The following is a 21,443-nucleotide window of genomic DNA, read 5'->3' as shown; positions in this document are numbered from 1 at the left end:
TTTTTCATACCTATTTATCTAGAGAGACATATGTTTTTAAAAAAAACCTGTTTTTCTTGGTTTGTTGCAGTAATTTTTTTGCTTTTGTAGGTGTTGCAGTAAATTTTTATGATTATATCAGTGCTGTGATTGTACAGATGTATTCCACTTCTGCATCCAAAATGCCTCCTATGCTTTTTGACCCAATGTTATCCTCTCCAAGGATCAAAATCATTCCTCTATCAGGCAAAAGAAGTCTTTGCTGGCCAAGTCAAATATACATGAATTTTTATCATGATTATAAGCTTTGGGTTTGGGATGTTTTCTGGACTTCATAGGTTGTTGAAATCTTGAGAGTAATCCACTTGCTTGTCTTATGATGAATTACACTTTCACTAAGGTAACATATGAATTTATTAGAGTGTATAAAATAAATGTATGCATATGTTTAATTTTCTCTTCACTATTATACAAATTCTATCTCCTTGTGAAGTTGTCTTCTAGAGGCTAGAATATCTCACAGTGAAATGTCAGTTCCAGAAAGGAGATGAGAAACAGGCTGTTCTGGAGGTTTTCAGCTCTTTAGCTAGACTAATAAACAACATATGAGAAGTAAAACTTTAAACTAACCATTTCTTCTATCCTGTTGGATTTGAAAATTTCTGTGATGGGTGCATCCAGATACAGAGTTACAGTCATTTCACCTAGGTTGCATATGTAAGGGTTGATTTTTTGTATCTCCCAATGCCCCATGTTCTTTGCATTTCAATTATGAATACTATTTGATTGTGTGGGCTTTTCTTTCTGACAGGGATATAGGAGACCACAGGTGAAGAAATTCTGGAGAATAGCTCTGTTTTCAAAAGTTTAATTTCTAGGATAGATCAGGAAAGGATAAGTACTCTTGGAAACCTACAGACAACTTTGATTAATATGTTAACTATAACAAGTTACAGTTACCTGCTTCATGTGCCTTGTGCACTCATCACTACAGCTCTTTTAAAAATTATTCTCTTTGGAGAGTCACACTGTTAGTCACCAAGGCTAACAATGTTCATTGAAAGGGCTTGCTTGATTATTTACACTCCTGAGCTTAGCTATCTCAAACTTTTACATTATTTGGGACATTTTAGGTACAGAAATGCTGCATTGAAATTTTGGGATTGATTATTTCTAAAATCTGTCCAAAGGCATCAGCTCAATGATCAGTGTTGTCTGTGCTGTTCATAGACACACAGACACTTCAAGTTAAGTTTTCAATGTTCTAGATTATGCATTTCTTCAGTAAATCTCCTTCACTGGAGATTTTGTCTGAATAACTGAGAATTTTCACTCCATTTCTTTTTTTTTATGCTTTGGTAATTGTCAGCAGAAGAAAAAATTTATTTATTATATAAAACTGTCATGCTGATATAACTGCGATGTATTAATAGCTGTTATTTTTCAGATATGTAAAGATATTAATAAATAACCCATAGCTTTATCTGGCTACTAAATTACTTTGTCTTAGAACAGTTAGAAAATTCTATATTCTCTCCTGCTTTTTTGTATTTATTTCCTGTTAAATAGAGGAAGTGCATAGCAACATCATTAAGTTCATATTTCCATTGCAGAACTGGTTTATTATATCACTTGTCTAGGCTGATTAAGAATGTGTTGTGTACTTTTGCTTATGCTTCTTAAGACCTAAATACAGTGGGAATATATAGAGAGCATTTACTAGAAAATAATATATTTTTCTCTGTTTAAAACAGACCTTTGCATTATTTAGCAGTTAATTTTTAAATTTAATATTTGGTAATTAATATGGTACATTTCAGGAGGAAGAACTTCAGCAAAAGTGGATGTTTTTTCTTCAGATTAATCCACTGTGGGCACTGAAATGTCTGCTAAATTTGGCCTAATTTCCATCAGCTTCTTAAGCAGGCATTTCTGTTCTTTAGATGTCAGTGTGTGCAACATGAGGGGAAAAAGGTGTGTATTCTTTTTTTCTGATACTAGCAATTCTCACTGTAATGAGCAGAAAAATAATTGGACAATGGAGCTATCAGTAAAAGAACACACTTCAGTGTGAGTCAATGAATTGTTTTACGGGACAAAGTTTAATCTTGAAATGGGATTGTAAATAATTTGTTCTACCATCTGTCCATTTGGAATTCTTTTAACCATTTCAGTCTTTATACAGTAAGTACTACTGTGTTTAACATTAACATTTGATACACATTTAATTTCTGTACTGCTCTGTGGTCCTTAGGGAGCTTTGCTCTAGTGCTACAGGAGAGAGACAAAGTATTGATCAGTTAACATTTCAGCTATGTATGCTGCAAAATTAATGAAAATGCCAGACAAAAATGTCAGAGTGCACAAAAAGTTAAAATTTAAATTTGATAGTTTAATGAAAATTTAAGAGGCACATTATCAAAAATGCCTTTAAAGTATTTTTCCTAACTGAGTAACTAAAGAGAATTTTTACTTAGAGTATTTTACTTAGAACTACACTCAACATGAACTATGAGGGAATATATAATCTTCAAAGTGCTTGGTATCCCAAAATGGCCTCAGTAACGTACTTAATTGCCTACTTGAACATTTAACTGTTATGCATAAAATAAATGTAGTTAGTTTCACACTTGGAAGCAGAGTGACCTCACGTGATGAACACAGAAGTTAGCCTCAAATTAAAGCTTCTTATGAACACATTCTCCTATTCCTGTTCTTATTCCTTTCATTCATTCTATATGTGTACCTGCATACACAGAGAAGACACTTTTCTTTCTTTCTCAGCCTCTCAAATATTGATAAAATTACTCTCCCTGCATCCAAGTCATTTGTCATGTCTAACTCACCTTCACTTTGTCTTCTAACATTACAGAATTCATGTGTGAAAATGACATAATAGTGTCCCTAGCTTTTGATTGTGTGTTAGTTCTCTTGCAAATATGCCGTTTAATTCTGGAGGTGCCACATTAATTAATTGAAAAGGAAACAGGATTTAAAAGAACTTGTTCCTAGAGGGATATGGGACAGCAAAGCAATTTCATCAATTTACTGAGTTTTTTCCCTAATAAAAAGGGAAAAAATCACTACTGTGTATTTTGGGAGCAATGTCACTCAAAGATGAAAGACAAAAGTTATGTTTCTGGAGAGATTTGGTATGATACCATCAGGGGGTTGAAATGCATTTTTCATAATTATTACAAATTTTCCCTATTTTTTGACATTGTAATTGTAAAAGAATCAGAATTTCACATACATTAAAAAACTTGTAGATGTTCCCATTGTGGATACCGTTATTGAGGATACAACCTTCAAATAGCACTTTTTGCTAAACCTGGGCAAAATATATCATCAAATTATCCTTGCCATCTCTTGTCTAGAATTTGAAATATGAGTAAGTGCTGGTAAGGTAGTTGGAAAAGCTTTTCTTGTCTCCCAAAAACAGCCTTTCCAAAAATTGCGTTTGCTGTCAAACCTGCCTGTTTTCAAAAGAGAGATTTGCAGAAGTAAAGTGACATGGCAATGGCAAGGCCAGGAACAAGATCAATTTCTGATGCATGTTACACACATGTGTAAGAGTCTTTCAGCTTTTTGTCATCTGTATCTGCATCAACAGGTTAGAAAAATAAGTGGACCAGACTGCTGTGGGGTTTGGTGAGTTTTTTTCCCCAAAGTAAAGCAGACAAAAAGAAAAGTGGTCTAAGTTCTGTTTCCTCTCCTCCTAATTTTATATGTATCAGCAGAACTAATGTTGGACCTCTTTAAAATTACAGTGGGATTTAAGCTTTTTACAACACTTAGCTATACTTTGTGTCAGGCTTTAGGAGGTGGAATAGGAAATAAAAAAAAACCCAGAACCTGGTATATAGGACCTAAGAGATCCATTAGCTATTAATACTGAAAGAACAATCCAGCACCAGCTATGATTAAAAATGCACCTCTTAACTATAACAAATGAATATAACCAGTTTTTCCAGTTGTGGAAAAACTGGTGTCATCAGTCTACATTTTTTGTTTCACAAATTGTGTGTTTGCAAATCTGATACAAAGAAAGACTCAGGAATATTTGTATATGTAAAAGCCTCTTTAAGTATTTTATTTTTTTTTTATAAAAAGCCACTTTCATTTTACTTTCTTCATAGAGTTACTGCATACTTGCTAAACTAGTTTAACAGTGAGATTTATTGCCCAAGCACAGACCTGTGCCATTTTCAATAATATTAAGCATCCTATGTGCTGTCCAGCTACAGTCCCAGAAGAGTATGTCTCTCTCTTAGGTTCTCTGTCATTTCTGCCATCACCATCCAGGTGACTGGGGTGCCCACCCGAGGGTGTCTAAAACAGCACTAGCTCTACCTCTAAGCACTTTAATTGCTCCCTTAGGTGTTTATTTTACCTGCATATATATTTTAGTACCTAACTAGATGCTGTTTTGAATTTCTTCATAATCTTAAGGTGTTAAATTTCAAAAACACCTATGCTGCAGGGAATTACTTTCCTTATTTTGTGATTTATCAAACAGGAATAGACAGCAGCATAAAACATTGGTATCGCAAGTCTTAGACTTTTCCTTCAATATTATACCATTTTCCCCATGTATGCACCTTAGGAAGCTAACAGTGTTCTGAAAGTATTTAACTACCAAATCTTTTTGAATGCTATTATAGCTTCATACACCAAAAATTCTGATGGATGAAAATATTGTTGATGAAAAATTATCAAAGTTGGCAAAAACTATTGTTTACTCTCCCGTATTTAGGATTACCTAAAACGTTCTAAAAGCAAGCTTTGATTTCCTGTTAAGGCAGTGATGTGACTAGAAATCTAGGCAGCCAATTAAGATGAGTTACAGTCCTACTCTGCAGTATATTTCTGATAACTCAAGGTATATACAAGGCAGTCCCCCAGTCCCTGGTGTTACTGGAAGAGTTGCAGAGTGAACCATTGGGCCCCCAGGGAGGACTTGCATTGATTGCATCACCAATTCTTACTTGCACTCTCCTCTTCAGTGCATAAAACAGTACTAAATGACAAATTTTGCACTTGAAGGAATTCAGACATCATTAACACTGAGTTTGGATAATTACTAAGTAGCTTGGGTGTTCAGAGGCAGTTGTGTACCCTATCATCCTCAGGTGTCCTGAGCTGCTATTTCACAGTTATCTCAGAAGATCTTGGCCATTTAAACTTCCATGACTTAGACACTGCACATGATTCAGTTATACCTTTTTCATCATATTTTAATGATAAATATTATGAGAACAAACACATTATAAAGTCACATTACAGAGTGTTTTACTTCCTTTTTATTTTAGTAGGAATGGTATAAGTATAAACCTTATAGTATAAGGTTTGTTTTGAAGTGAAAGAACTGTAAGACACACTGATTTCTATGGGCCATTCAGTAGTTAAAATAATGTAACATAATGGTTTTGCCAAAAGTTGCAGTATAGTAACAAAAGAAGCAGATGTGTTTTGGGAAGAAAAGCTCAAGTAAGATAAAGCAGACAGAGAAGCAATTATTTGAAATCTTTTGAAAACACAGTGTGCAAAAGTTAGAAAGGACAGAAATTAAATTCAGAAATTAAACTACCAGTTTCTTCCTATTGCTCCTTAAGGAATCTTCAGTGTACTTATCCCTGTAGAGTAGTTGTTTCTTTAGTAGGTATGTAGCTGGTAAGTGATGAAATAAGTGTCTCAGTAGAAGAATTAAGGAAAAAACTAGTTCTTTTCAATGTGCTGGATTTTGCTGGAGTGAAAACACTTTAGACCATTTTGTAACATTTCAAATATGCATGAGAAATATTTTTCTATTGCTTATATTGTTTAACTCACAATTTTATAATTTCAGTTTTGGTATGGGAAATCCAATTTGAATGGGAAATCCAGGCTGTTAACATAAAAAAAGGCTTAGGGCATATGTTGTGTCTAGTACTGCCACATCATGCTCTATGACTAGCAGTAATTGCTTTTATTGATGATGTAAGTAAAGCCTTAAATTAAAAAACAAACAAACAAACAAACAAAAACAAAAAAAAAAAAACCAAAAACAAACAAACAAACAAACCCTAACTACCTAAGTAATCATTGCAATACTTAGATGTGAAGTTTTGTCTCTTTTTGCTAGAGAGGGAGTGTCTGCCACACCTAACTTTATCCTATGTTCTTAGCATGTTTCCCATGCTACATGTTTCCCATGCTACATGTTTCCCATTCCATAAATGTATGGTTTGGACCTGGAAAGAGTTTGAAAGCTTGTTTCATTCTTGTAAATCCCTCTGAGGTGGTGATGCTGTTTGTGGTGGTGGTGATATCCCACATGAGGTGAGGTGGACTTTCAATATGAAAAGCTTTGTTTCCAGTGGAACTCCACTGAGATTGCAGGGACGTCCTGTGAAGGCAGTGGTCTCTTACAATTGTTTTTTGTCAGAGGTAGGGAAATTTCCTTGTGACAGAGTGTGAAAAAGCCATAGCACTAGAAGTTGTCCCTATCTTGGGATAACAAATCTGTGTACTGAGCAGACAATTTTAATGTCAAGGGGACAAATCTCTGAAGGGCACTGTTGCAGAAGAACATCTATGAAGTTTACAAAGGGTGGATATTTTTACTTTTCTTCTAAATTATGTATGAGTAATACAGCAGTTTATTAGCATAATTTTTATTGTATAGTTTCAGTCAAAGTTAATGAAGTTTCCACTCCAGTTGTTTTCCATCCTTGAAAAATTAAGAAAACATTTTACAAAAATGTTGCTTTCCTGAACTACTTTTCTATGTGCTTTTCTCCTATCCCTCCCAAGGCAGCACCTAAAGATCCTGGTGACAGGGGTGAACCATCCAGACAGGATGTTTTCCTAAATGCCTCAGTTAAAGGCCAAATTTGCGGTTGCAGTTTTGTGAAGAAAATGCTCTTGTAGCTTTACCTCACTGGTAAAGCCTTCATATTTGCAATGGCCTATCTTGCACAGTAACTTCTTGTACTGGTCATGGCAATATAAAGAGGATAAAAAACTGCCTCGAAGATCATTTTATTTAAGTGTCAATGCAAGAAACAGTGTCATCTAGACAGTTTTTTAATACGTGGAACACTTAACAGTGTGGACAGAATGTTAAATTTTAACCAAGTGTCATGATTAAGTGATTTAACTTCTGCAGGAAGAAGCTCACCTTGAAGTAAAGCCTGTAAATGTCATAACCATTTGTTTGACGAAAGCAGGGGGTTTTTTGTTCCCTTTTTTTAACTTAGTTACTCTTAGAAAGAAAAAAAAAAGATGTTTATACATGCAAGGTGTTTAATATTTCAGAATAAACAAAGTATAATTTAAATTATACATGGAAATAAACAAGACATAATTTTAAAAGTACTGTTTATTTTGGATTCAGTGTCAGATTGTATTTATTCCAGGGTAAGTATTAACACTAATAACTAGAAATTTATTAGAATTAGAATAAGTAAAATTTATTGGAAATAACTAATGTGACTCCATTTGTTACTGAAGAGAAAAAAAAATTAATAGCTGTAAGCCAAATGGCTGCAGCTGATGTTGAATAGACTGACAATTGTATGGCAGATCTGTGAGTTTGTACATTTCCATGAATAACATCTACACTATTACTGTTGCTCTGAAGCTACAAGAAACCAACTGCTTTGCCTGTGTACAAGTACTCTATGGAGAACCCACTGATTTTCAAAATAAAAAAATTGACATAATTTAGTCTTATTTATTTGGGATTGACCACTGCTCTCACAGTGGTTATTAGCACTGCAGAGTTATCTGTTAAAACTGGTATTATGTAATTGGAACTTCTGGTATTTCCTTATGTTTCTCCTCAGTTCTTAAGTGCTTCTGTCTGTTTAGCTGTTCTTACTCTGTTTTTTCCTGTTGCTCATTTACAAGACAGAGAAAAAAATCTCTTCCTTATCTCAGACCAGAAGGCACAAGTGGATGTATTTTAATCTTTATTTTCCAATGAAAAATCCTTCATTTTCCAGAAAAAGTGTATTTTTAAAATTAAAACCAGCTAATTCCTTTGAAAACGGATAATCACTACTGTAAGGGATACCAATAATGTTTATTAAAGCATGTTTTCCTTTAAAAAGAAAGACTTGGTAATTTTTGCTTCTCCTACCAGTATTCTTGCTCTACTGTCTTGAAGGAGAAATAATACCAGCAGATAATATATTCCTTTAACATAAGTTAAATTTAAAAGTAAATTTTTTAGTATTTGCCACCATATTAATTATTTCTTGCTTAAAGCACTGTTAGCAGAGGGATTCTGAGTTAATAAACACATCACAGCATTAGTATATAAAACATAGTATACTTTTCCCAAGACAATGATTACCAGCATAAGACCACATTAACAACACTTAATGCTTGTTCCTTAAATGTGCTTTTCATCTCTTGGAAGGAGTATCATAATATTGCAGCGAGTAAACATGGAAATGTATTGGAGTGATTTATTTTACAGTAGAGGTAACTAATGCCTTGTTTGAGGTTTGTTTCTGTATTATGTCACTCTCTTCATAGCACTGCAGCTTCACATCAGCTGGAATAGGGATTTTAATCCTGAATATTAAGCTTCATTAACACAACTCCAGTGAAACACATTAAAAATAAGTTATTTCTTTATCACAGTCTATTAGCTGAAACATTTGGAAAATAACTGCAGTGTGCTGGTAAGTCTTTATAATGTAGTGTTTTCACATTCAAGAATCATTTTGGCTGTGGTTTATGGAGTTTTAACATTTCTGCTTTGCTCCAAGTGTGCTTCAGATTTTTATTAGCTACTTTGATTTCATCAGTATGAGCAAGATACATCTCTATAAATTACTGGTTCACCGGAGCATGTTTCTGTGCTTCAGAGCTGAGAGCTCCATCAACCCCATCCAATAGATGGTGGGTCAGTCTGGAGTTACCCCCAGAGCCGGGGCTGCCCACCCAGGTCAGGCTCTCTTCTTCCTCTCCACTCCAGCACCTGCACACCTGCAAACTGAGACATGCCCCATTCAGCCCTGCAAGAACAGCTCTATTGTTGCCTTTTCTGAGGGAAAATTATCCCAGTTCTACTTCTGAATTAAAAGCAAGGTTGTTATTACTCAAGGGATGTTAGGCCTCGCTGCTTTTTTGAGAAAACAAATTTGCTGTAACTTTATCTGTAATTTAGTAGCACTTGGGTACAAATAGAGGCTACATTGTATAGAATGTGAGGCAGAAAGTAAGGGTTTGTTAAAGCCATGAAATGGTTTTTAAATAAATAAATAATAAAAAAAATAAATGAATAACTACTGCATATCCAAAAGCAGCCATATCAAAGCCATAGGTTACGTAAAAAAAAAAAAAAAAAAAAAGAAAAGGCAGAAAAAGAAACCAGCCCAAACCACACACAATAAACAACAACAAAAAAACCCCAAACCAAAATAAAACAACAAAACCTCGAACCCCACAAAACAAACAAAACACAAAAAAACCTGAAAAAAAAACCCCAACAACAACAATAAAAACCAACCAAACAAAAAAATCCAATCAAACCTCAAGAAAAGATATAAATACATTCATTATAGCTTTACCATTAACCGTCTATTTTGGACCTGCTTCAAACATAGTGTTAAACAAGTCAGATTTCTGTCTATATGGAGAATATAGCAAAATTGCATGTTTCCAAGAAGTTAATGTACATTTGCCTTGATCAACAGTCTACTCAGAGAATAGTCATGGTAAAGGCTACTCAGGTCTTCTTCTGAAAGTTTTTGGATTGGTTTAGTTTTGTGGCAGAGTTATGCCTTTCTCAAGTGTGACCCACTTGAAAAATATAATGTCAAAATGCTTAAATGGACTTTCCCTTCTTTTGGTTGATTCTTGAATGTCAGGATTTAATTGGAAGAAATAATACTGCTTAAAACCTCAGTCCTGTATGCACAGCCATTGCAAATGATGCTGTTGAGGCCAACCCAAATCAGTCAAGTATTTTATTCCATCAAAATTTGTTTTTACAACCGTGTGCTTTTTCACTGCCTTGCATCCTGATTAGGCAGCAAATATGCTAACTCTTCCTTTTTTTCTTTTTTATTTGAAAACACTCCAGTTTGGTGTTAGGAGTTTGATCTAGCTGATTAGCAAAGTTAAAGTTAAGAATTTAATGTGCTTTCTAATCATCTGGCAGCTGTCATTAATGAGTGACAATGCAGCTAATCCCCCCTTCCCCCCCACCCCGACACACAAGCCTATTCCTCCATTCTCCTCAAAGCAGAGGCAGCCACCTCCGGGCACACTCTCGGCTGAAGCTGGGAGCAGGGAGTATGTATCTGACCTGGGATCTGAACCTGAGAAACTCTGGTTAGTATGCTTCATTGTCTCCGGATCACTGCACTCACCCTTCTGCTCCTTTACTTACAGTGTCTAATATGTCTGATTTGAATTAAATTATTTTAATTAAATCATTCCACTCTTTCTCATAGTGCAAGACAGTTAAGAGGTGTAACTGGCAGTGTTATAAATCAGGTGTCCCCTCTTGATTCGGCCAAAGTTAGTAAGCCAAAGATTAGTGTGGATTCTGGCATAGACAGAGCAAAAGGTGTACTTGAAAACAGAGTTAGTACTTAAACGGGAACTGAGAGTCACAGCAGTTACTTTCATAAGCACCAGAAGCATTCTTGCTGCTATTTTTCTCTCATCATTGTGCCACAAGCAATGGGTTCACTGTTTGCAGGGAAGGCAAAAGGCTGAAAAGGGGGATTTTGGTTTCAGGATGAAAATAAAGTTCATCTTGGTTTATCTCTGATTTGAGCAGTCCTGTCATTTGCCAGTCAGGGAGTGTAATGAATGCTCGGCTGCATCACTAGACAGAGTTTTTCATAGATAACTCCTCAACAGCTGATGACACTGCATTGTAATACTCTGAAGCTTATTTTCTGCAGATATTAATTCATTCTCACATTCTTTCTAATAAAAATTGAAAAGTCTGTCTCCCCCAAGATTCAGAGAAAAAGTAAAACCAAAACTCTGAAGAATTTCTAATGCAGGAGTAGTGTTTTAGAACAGGGGATGACTGTACACTAAAACATGATTATTGACAAATTAAATTCTGTTGCCTACCTGGCAATGACAAATGCAGCACTTTTCTGAGATCACTTTAAGATCCAGCTGGTAGAACCAGCAACCCCGATACCTCTGAAGTACAGGACTATCTGCTTGCTCTGTAATGTATCCTATTTCTGCTGAATTTTTATTTTTAGAACTGATAGTCAAGTATAAAATATATATTGGTTAAAAAATAGCAGATTATTTCTGGGTCACTTTCAGAGTTGACCTGTATGATCGGCTGCATTTTCTTAAGTTAATGCAGTTTAAAAATCATTTTAAGTTTTCCAATACTAAAGAAAGTGAGATACTGGATTTGCAAACAAAAGCTTTGCTGGTTTATGACAAGTAATCCATCTTTTTGCATTACTGTAGCATTCTACCCCAGATAATTTTTCATAATTGGTAATTTGTGAGTCATATATGTTATCTATTCTTTTATGGGCCTCTAAATAGTGAAGGATGGCAAAGGTCATAAAGCATTCATAAAGAAAATTATTTTATTTACTTTTTCAATTTTGATCAGGATTCTGAAGAACTCTGTGAACATTCCAGAGAAAAGTACAAAGAAACAACAAAAGAAAAAGTAGCCCTTTTTCTGGAAGGAACTTCATGCAAATTCTGTTGCAGCATTTCAAACAAAAAATTAATTTTAGGACTACAGCAGGGTAAAAATGTTTAGTTAAGTCAGTTATGATGGTTAGGTTTTAAAAGTTGGAAATTATTATATTGTATATACATGCAGCAAAATTAAGAATATTTGCATGTGACTGATTCATTTTGAATTTTTCCCTATCCACAAGCCATTATTTTCCTTTCATCATGAAACTAGGAGTGTTTATAGATATCTTCTATCCCCACTCTTTGGAAGAATTTAATATTGGCTATGGGTAAAGAAAATCTAACAAGGGAGAAAAATATCTTTGCATCTAAAATAATAGCACCAAAATAGTTTCACATTTTGATGCATTAATTTGTCAGAGGAAAGTTATTAATAGAAGGATTTGGGCATATAATTGAAAAATTATTTACCATAATGAGAAATCTAGTAGGAACTTTTCTTTTTACTGCTATTTCTCCAGCTACCCATCAACATTACCACTAACTGCTCATGTGCTTTCTCACTGAAAATTTGGAGAATGCAATAATACATGAATAACTTCAACTAGCAGCAAAGGCCACTTGAACTAATTTACAGACAACTGTATAGGAGGCATTTAGTATTTTAAAATTAGCTAAATTTTAATTTCACAGTAAAGTTGTTATGAACATGCTTCCACTTGTGTGATTCTCTCTTCAACAGTCATTTAAATGTACTCTGAAGAGTTTACTTATAATGGGATATTTCTATTAAAAATTATTCAGTATTATCTTATAAATAAAATAGAATTTAGTTTATTTGATTGATATAATTATATTGTATGTAGAATAATGTAGGATTACAGTTATGTAAACATTTTTTACTCAATTTCTGAAAATATGTCTAGGAATAGCTGATAGGTTTTGATCACACCATTCTTGAATTTTCATCTGAAAATCATGAATAATTGGATATTTTGCATAATAATTTGAATCTAAAATCAGTAGCAGTATGAATAGGATCTTATCCTTAAGAGACATTTTAGTAGCTTAAGAATAAAGGAAAAAATATGTATTGTTGCTGAACACACTTCATGTCTTTCTATGGCATACAGCCGTACCTTTTTTTCTTCTTTGAGATGATTTTTAAACTATTTTTAAGGTTATGTTGTGGTTTATTTCTTTTGAGTGTATTTAGACAAGCTGGAATTAATTACTAATGTATCCTAATTATTTCAGAAATGTTCCTTAATCTAGATTACCTGTTCATCTGAGACAGTCAACTAAGGCACTTTTTCAGCTCATCAGATAATTGACTCTGAATGTCACAATTATTTGATAAAAATAAAATTTTATGAGGACATTTTCTCCCTAAAAGGAATTCAGAATTTGGACAAATGGACAGAAAAGAAAATCTCGTTTTAAAATTCATGCTTTCATAGCATGGTAAGAATTCTAAAATTTATGTAAGTGTACTTGTGAATGGTGCTGTCTTTTTGTCACTATAGATATGAAAAATACAGCCTTTAAATACAGAACTTCTGAATTATATATGTGAAAGAAAAAATATTCTCAATTATTACTCTATTATATAATACAAAATGCATTTAATATTTTTTTTTATTTTCTATTTTTGTACTACTTTTGAAACTGTTCCCCCCTCAAAAATGGAGAAGAAAAAAGGATGTCAAAATTTTTTTGAAAGGCGCACGTATTAGTTTTCAATTGCATGGCTTGCCTTAGTCTTAGCTGAAGGTAAATGCAAGAAAACACTGCTGCTACTGCTGTTATCATTACATGTTGGATGTATACTGCATTGGCATGTACAGCGTGTTCCTAAAAGTTAACAAACAGAGCCTGTGCTTTTAAATTTGTATCATTAAGTTAATTCAAATCAGTAGGAATATCACTAACAGTAAATCTCCACATATTTATGAATATTTGTCATATCTGATCTGATTGGGTGCAAATGTGTAAAAGATGCAGAGGAGGAGAAAGCAAGCTCTTAGATTAAAGCACTTTCCCAATCATTTTTTCATTATCTCAAAAATATTGGATATGCTGTTTGTTTTAGGCAAATGATTCTCAGTAGAGTTGCACTGTATTGAATTAAATATTGTTTATACAAGAGGTATAGGATAGATGTATATTTAATAGAGTACAAATACTTCCTGTCTGGCACTTAACTGTATTTGTAAGACCAAACATTAATTTTGATCTTCAGATGTGATTCTTTGATACTTGTGGTCAAGTCTATTTGTCAATAAAAATATGCCTGAAATAAGGGTATCAGAAGAGCATACAGTTTATTTAATGTTTGTTGATTAAAAAAGAAAGCCTCTTTTTATAATGGTACTGTAATTGATTTAAATAAAGAAACCCAGAAAAATACAGACATCATTGAAATATTTAGAATTAAATTGGGTTAACTGAAAATCTTTGATATTATGTATTTTTAAAACTTTGGTAAAACATGTGTTGTTTAGCCTGAAATTAAAAAGTATTCAGTTTAGTGATAATGCTTATTCTATTCTATTCTATTTTCTCATAAAATGGGTACTTTTTCCTGAGCTTCCCTGCATGTCATTCTCTGCTCAAGCCTGTAGGTAGCACCTTTGCATCACATAAAAATTTCCTGAGAGAGAATTCCTATTTAGGTGGGAAAGTCTTTACTTGTGCAGACCTCTAAATGTAGCTAGAACTATTTGCATAATTTCCAGACTTTGGTGACAATATGTGATCTTAAAACAACAGATCACTCTCATGAGGTACCTCAGAGGTACAAGGTTCTCTCATAATTATTTGTTTTAATGTACTGTCCATCAGGTATTAATAAATGAGCATAATTCTGCATTGATATTTCACATTTTCTTTTCTGTTCTGTGAATTACATGACACTCATGGTCTCTTTTATCTGCTGAGTAAGGTAAACTCTATAAATCTGTTCATCCTTTTCCCTTTGGGCTTGATCCTTCACTTATAACAGTCAGCAACTAGCCTTAGAGGTGCTGGCTTGATGGTCAGGGAGTTTCACCAAAGCCACTGCAATGCAGGATCAAACTACCCCACAAAAATACCAACCTGGCTGTCAGTGCAGGGGGTGTGACTCATAACCAATGTTGCTATTACTTGCTTCTTCAACTTCAATATGCAAGATCAAAAAAATTTAACATAGGCATTATTTTTAAATCTGGGGCTGTTCTGCAAAAAAAAAAAAATCTTTGGAGTTTTACATTTATCTTTTTCCCCTCAAGTATATGCTTCATAATATCACTGCTTCCATTTCTAGAGCCCACTGATAGTGAATCATCTCTTAAAATGACAGTTTGTTTTCCTTTGGAGTTGCTCTTAGGTCGCATAATGCAGAATGTCTCTAGGTTTATTATTTCTCTCCTAAGCGATCATAACAAAGAAGGTCTGGTTATCGATCACCCTTACCCATGATCACAAGCATGCTGAATAAAATTGCTGACATTTATTTGATTCTACTAAGATTGTGCTTAATTTTAGTGAAAGTCAGTAAATAGGGTTTAAAAATAAAAAAATATACAAAGCTCTTATTAAGGTAATGATTTTATCTGTGTGCTGGACTGGGATATTTGAGAAGGGAACATTCTATAATGTCTGAGTGAGAATCCCATGAGCAAGATGATTTTTAATCGTATTGTCTGAATGCTTGGTTGTGTATTAGAAGAAGCAAAGTGTGATGCAGGTGGGAGGGAACTAACCTTTGACACACTGTAGCAGTAGAAAAACATCAGGACTATCAGCATGGGAGTTTCCAGCCTTTCCCTTTCTCACTAGAATAGAAGGCATTTTTGTTGTGGATGAGAGAAGCACGGATTGAATTCCCACATGCACTGAGCCACTCTTTGTCTGGGTTGGGTTTTTGTTTTGTTTTGGAAAATGCAAACCTTTTCATCTTTCAAATTGCTACAGGAATCCAAGCAACCACTAAAAAAAAAAAAAAACAAAAAAAAAACAAAAAACAGCGAGGCAAGTATATTTTATCAGTTGTTTTGCCTGAGCAAATGCTGCATGGTTAACAAGGAAAGCTGACTTTTTTCTGAAGGCCCTGCTTCACTTTGTCATGTCAGTGTCCAAGTTAGAAAGGCACTTGCTGTCCATAGCAGATGCTCATATTGTACTCATAAGGCAAGGGAGTAATTTCCCAGCTTGGGGCACCCTAGGAAAGCAGGACCACATCATGACTGACTGTTGTCAAAACAGAGCATATACTGTATAGACAGGAGAAAGAAAAACATGAACATAAGGAAAGGAGGCAACTCCATCTAATACACATTTGAAAAAATCTTGGTTTAGTAATAGTTTATTTTTTTTACTTTCCTGTTGTATCCTCACAGCGCTAAATATCTCTACATGAGCTATATATCTGTGTAGTACAGAAAAACTAAAGGTGTACACGGGCATGGTTGGTAGGTTTATTTGGTTTTTGTTTTTTGGTTTTTTTTCCTGTACATTACTTTCTCTTTGTCTGTTCTCACTGAATGGAAGAATAAGGCTACACTTTTTTCCTACCTAAGCATGATAGTAAACTCTTCAGCTGCTTGTCTGGAGGATCAGCTGCAAGTTTTATGTTTTTATTTTTTCATAGTTAGATAACAATAGATAGAAATCTGTTAGGTTCTGTGACAGAAAGATTACAGAGAAATACATATATATTACATATATATGTGCATATATACATAATACGTATTTATTCCTTGACAACAGAGGAATAGAGATTCCCCTAAACTTTAAAGAAAATCTCAAGGGTATAAACAATTACCTTATGATAAACTTCTGCTAAAATGGCAATAGATGAATTTTGCTCTTTTTTATTCTATCTTCACACTTTTTTAGATGAACTGGTTAGTCTTTAAGAATTATTCAGAAGATAAATACTATGTAGCTGTCATTGAGCCTGTGGTATGGCAGTGCAAAACTTGCATTTCACAGATATCAATATCTTAGGAATAGTATCTTAAGAAAAATAGGCATTTTCAATGTTTGAAGTAATTTCAAGTTTACCTGGTAATCTATTTTAAAATTTTCTGTTCCATTATGACATTCTACCTATTAGATCAAACTCTTTTTCACTAAAGGACAGGCTCAGTACATGTGAATGTGTTTACCTGAAATATACCTTCTTTTGGGGAAGAATATCTTCTATTATCAGGAAAGTCTACTGAGCAAATAATATGCAACTTGTCACTGCCAAGACATAACATCAAATTTTCAAAGGTAAAGGGGAATGCAATCATGAACTTTCATAAGGTATTGTTGCCCTTCTTTTAATGTATTTTTCTTTTTTGAGTTCTGACATAAACATTATTGACGTACTGTTTTAGGGGATTACTGGTACTACTTTGTTCTACAATGTGGAACACACAGCTGAATTCTGTTTTCATAAGGCTATTTTTACATTAGGATTATCCCTTTGTTTGATTCTCTACTTGCTTACATCCTTTTAAATAAAATTTTATGTATTTTGTTTCTGAGGCTGGTTTGCTGGGGCATATTGACAGTAGGGGAGAATTACATGTTTTAGCATTGAAGCTTTCATTCACTTAGGTGGGTTCTAGCAGAAAGAAGTTATTGAAGTCACTGCTCTCTGGATTCCTGTCATTGGGAAGGTGTGGCTGGGTTTCCACCACCACATGTCTTTCTGTCATTTATGATTATTGTCCCCACTAAGAAAGGGATTTACATTTCCTACTGGTGGGAAGCTGTTGCCTAAAGTAGTGTTGTGAGTTAAAGATTCAAGAGAAGACAACTGAAGAGGCTTACAGCCAGCTCTCTGTCACCTGAAATAGTTAATTTTTTTGTGGTGGTTTTAGAGTAGGGTGTAAACACTGCTCTGGTTTTTGCTTTCTGTTGTGTTTAGATACAGATAGATATGGATAGATATAGATATAGATATAGATTAGGTAGATATAGATATAGATATAGATATAGATATAGATATAGATATAGATATAGATATAGATTAGATATAGATATAGATATAGATATAGATATAGATATAGATATAGATATAGATTAGATTAGATATAGATATAGATATAGATATAGATATAGATATAGATAGATATATTAGATATAGATATAAAGATATAGATAGACATAGATAGACATAGATAGGGAGAGAGAGAAATAGCTATTGATATGTACATATAAATAGCTGTATCCTGTCCAGTTAATTTTGTCTTCATAAAAAAAAAGGTTTCTTTAACCCATCTGTATTAAGAAGTCTATTAACCAAGAGCCCCTACTGTAAAATATTCATGTATTTGAAAAACAGCGCACAGATGGGCTTGGAAACATCACAGGTCTTACAGGTTACTACAAGTTCTTATGTGAAAGGTACCACTGTGTCTTGGTTTAAAAGACAAATGTCTCCCAAGGAAGGTGGGAATCTTCCTGGAATGGAACGAAGACCCCTCCCTCTGAATTACTATAACTTTGAAAATCACAGGGATTCCAGGCAAAAATATAAGAAAAGAAATAACAGTTCCTTACTAGGAAAAAAAAATATATATAACAGAACAAACAAGAACACAGTAACAGACACTTCCCACCCGCTGAGTGCCATTTTTCCGTGCTGATGTAGTTATGACCACGGCTGGCAGGCCGTGTTGGTGGCTCGGGTGAGGCAGAGGTGCTGCAGAGATGCTGCAGTGACTTACTCATGCCCGGCATGGGACACTCCAGGGCAAGCATGGAACCTCCTCGGGGCAATAGGGGCATCTGACAAGAGGAAGGAGGGGGAGTGATTCCCCCAGAACTCAGGCAGGCAGCAAATGGTTTTGGCACTACCCAAAGTAGCACAGGGAGAAGCAGAGAAAGCAGGCAGATTCTATCGGAATGCTGAATTGCAACATAGCAAAGTCCCAAAGTCAAATACGCAAAACTCCCATAGTGACCACTGTCTTCAATGCCCAAACAGCTGATTAGAAGGAAGCCCTAACTCCTAGCCAAGTCTTGGGTCAGCCCCAACACTTCTGGCAGCATTATGCTGCAGTTCCCAAAAAAACCCCCAGCGGGAGAGCCTACCTCCAGCCAAAATTGCCAGACCCCCAAAAGGACACGACTGGAATGTCAGAGGGTTACCTGGGCAGTAGTATAACATAAGCAACCTGCAGATCTTTCATACCTACACTTACTGTGCCACTCACCTTGCCACAGAGGCTTTACCCTCTTGGCCTGCTTAATGGGGTGACTGGCTGTGGCTTCCCTTCTAGTTTGGTGGAGCTGAAATGGCCGTGACATCTGTTATTTGCACTGCTGTGTTACCCACATTTCTCTCTGACTTCAGGTGGTGCTGCTGGGGAGTATCCCTTGCCTCTGCAGCAGGTATCTGGGCAGCATCCCTTCCCTCTGGGGCAAATTTTGGGGTAGCTTCACCCTCTCTCTAAAAGCTAAATGGACCATGTTAAATAAACTTAGCAAAAACATCATCAAGAATATGGTATCTTTAGCATCTTGGGGGAAATTAAACCCTTCAAAAGCTGTTGTGGTTGGCCTGAAAAGGTGGGTAAAAGACTGGGAGAAAACACCCCCCTCTGTTCCTCCCCCATAACAGGTACCATTATTAGTGAACACTCAGTGCCATGATCTGTGGTAGTTAGCCACATGCACAGTCCAAAAGAGGTTTACAAACATTGAATTACTTAGACAACTGACCTGTTCTACAAACTTGGTAACAGTCACAATGACATTATTTTTAGGGCCCATGTTTAGATAGTGATCCGCAAATGGAAAAACCATGAACGTGATCATCTGCCGACTGAACTGGAATAAGCTGGACCATGGTGATGTCTAATGAGGTTTCTGTAACCAATAAAGAAATGGGTTACCCAAGAACTGTTATCCTCTTTTCATCCTTTCCTCCTGAGCCACACATTAGGTGCCAACTAATTTCTTGGTTTTAAAGACAAATGTGTACCAAGGAACCTTCCTGGCATGGAAAGAAGACCCTTCCCTCTGAATTTCTGTAACTTTAGAAATTATGGTGCTTTCCAGCAAAAATGTAGAAAACAAGAATAACAGTTCTTTATTAGCATATATATGTATATAACAGAACAGAACAAACAGCAAAACAAACCCAGAAGTTTCCAACCAGTTAATACTGGTTTTCCCCTTTGGGGCCCTGTCGGGATGAGGGTGGCTTGGCCCAGCAGTGGGGGAGGAAGGAAAAATGGCCCCTTGTGCAACCTCAGGTAGTGTTTGACCTTGGCACCACCGCCAGCAGCAGCAGCAGGAACCAGGCAAGGCAGGCAGATGCAATCATAGTGCCGAGATGCAGAGCAGCAATATCCCTGGCCAAGGACACACCCTCTGCAGAACGCCCAACCAATGTCCCCGGTCCCCAGCAGAAGGCAGCAAGGCAGGACGGAAGGACAGACCCAAACCCAGAGAAGTCTCAGGCAGAGCAGGTAACTTTTCCGGCACTGTGGGCTCAGCCTTGGCCAGCAGTGAGTCCTTCCTGGAGTCAGGTGGTATTGACCTCCTGAGCCATGAGGGCGAAGAGGAATGCCTGCTCCCCCCACTGCCTCCACACACAAGGTCGCTCCTTCTGAATCGTAAACATTCAGTAACAACAATCTTCAGGCCTGGGTGGTCTGGGATACCTTAGCCTTATGAGTCGCCCCCAAAACACATGTGTATGTTGAAAGGCACACTTTTTATTTGAAGAGGGTTGGCAGTAATCAGATATTTTTTCAGTAGATTTAGATTTTTTTTTTCAATTCTTATTCAGTAAGTAGTCTTGTCCCCCTCTGCCTTTACCAAAAATGCATAGGCTACACTCACATTTGCTAGGATCTCAAACCTGAAGTCAATTCTGGGCATCTTGACTGTGCTGTTGGCAAGACTGCAGACGCAGTGTCACATCCTGAGTGCAACGTTACTGAACCAAAGAGAGGTGCCTGCAGACTGGCTGTCACTGGCTCCAGCCATAGCCATGCCTCTGTAGCCATCCTTTTCTGAGCAAGGCAAGGTGCAGAGGTCAACACCAGCTGAGCACATTCCAAAAAGGCTACAGATACAGTTTTCTTTGGATGACTTCTGTGACCTCTTCTCAATATTCTTTGTTTGCAGTCTGGCTAAAACCTTTTGTGGGTGTGTGAGCAATGTTCAGGTGCTTTTTTCCAATCATATCTGTTTTATTACTCTTCAGTAGTAGCTGTGAACTATCAATGAAATAACTAAACTCATGTTAGCAGACCAGAAATGTGTGAAATCTCTGGAGTAATTTCAATTACAATTTAAGAGTAGTAAAGACTCATAAGACATGTAGCTGTGAACATTTGGAGATATGCTTTCTTGTCCTACTTTTGATATGATGAGTTATTTTCTTTGTGTTTGAGTGCCTGTGTGTGTTAAGAAAGTATAAATTATGAAATGACATTATGCTTTCTCTTATAACAAAAACATAGAAAGAAAAAGAAGATTAATTTTGGGGAAAAGAGAAGAAGAGGAAAGGAAACACATGCTAGATGGTTTCAGGTCAAGTAGTTTTCACATGCAGTAATGCCTATCTGCTTTCTACCAGAATTTTAAGTCACAATAACATTGGCCTCAGCAGCCAGCTTTATTGGTAAAAGATACACTGTATTTGCATAAGTTAACCTATTAGGTAAAAAAAACTTGTTTGTAACTTGAAGCAGAAGCTATTAGTATAGATTTTGTCAATAGCAGGTTCAAAATCAAGAAAAGAACTGTACCTTTTAGTTATTTTTCATAAAAGAAGCATTGACATCATTATGCTGCTTTGTTATTCACTAAAAAGCTAACCATCAAGTGAA

At 35.6% G+C, this 21,443-nt stretch overlaps 1 protein-coding gene and 1 long non-coding RNA gene across 3 annotated transcripts in view; both read left to right on the top strand.

Moving 5' to 3' along the window:
• Positions 1–21,443, top strand: part of MCTP1 (multiple C2 and transmembrane domain containing 1) — a 209,508-nt gene that overhangs the window by 116,136 nt on the left and 71,929 nt on the right. Inside the window, exon 16 of one of the 2 annotated variants that reach the window (XM_077790123.1) lies at positions 1,800–9,311. The exons of the other annotated variant lie outside the window; for it this stretch is intronic. Coding sequence (XP_077646249.1) covers positions 1,800–1,883 — 84 coding nt within the window. The 3' untranslated portion in view covers positions 1,884–9,311. Of the gene's footprint in view, positions 1–1,799; positions 9,312–21,443 lie in introns of those variants that run through there. 2 annotated transcript variants of the gene reach the window in all.
• LOC144248200 (uncharacterized) lies at positions 15,617–19,500 on the top strand. Its single transcript, XR_013341594.1, has 2 exons — positions 15,617–17,564; positions 17,692–19,500. It is a non-coding gene; the product is annotated as an uncharacterized LOC144248200 (long non-coding RNA).

This window comes from Lonchura striata, chromosome Z, assembly GCF_046129695.1.
Source record: "Lonchura striata isolate bLonStr1 chromosome Z, bLonStr1.mat, whole genome shotgun sequence".
Classification (NCBI taxonomy): domain Eukaryota; kingdom Metazoa; phylum Chordata; class Aves; order Passeriformes; family Estrildidae; genus Lonchura; species Lonchura striata.
Note: the sequence above shows the minus strand (reverse complement) of the source record. Positions and strands in the feature narration are given on the sequence as shown.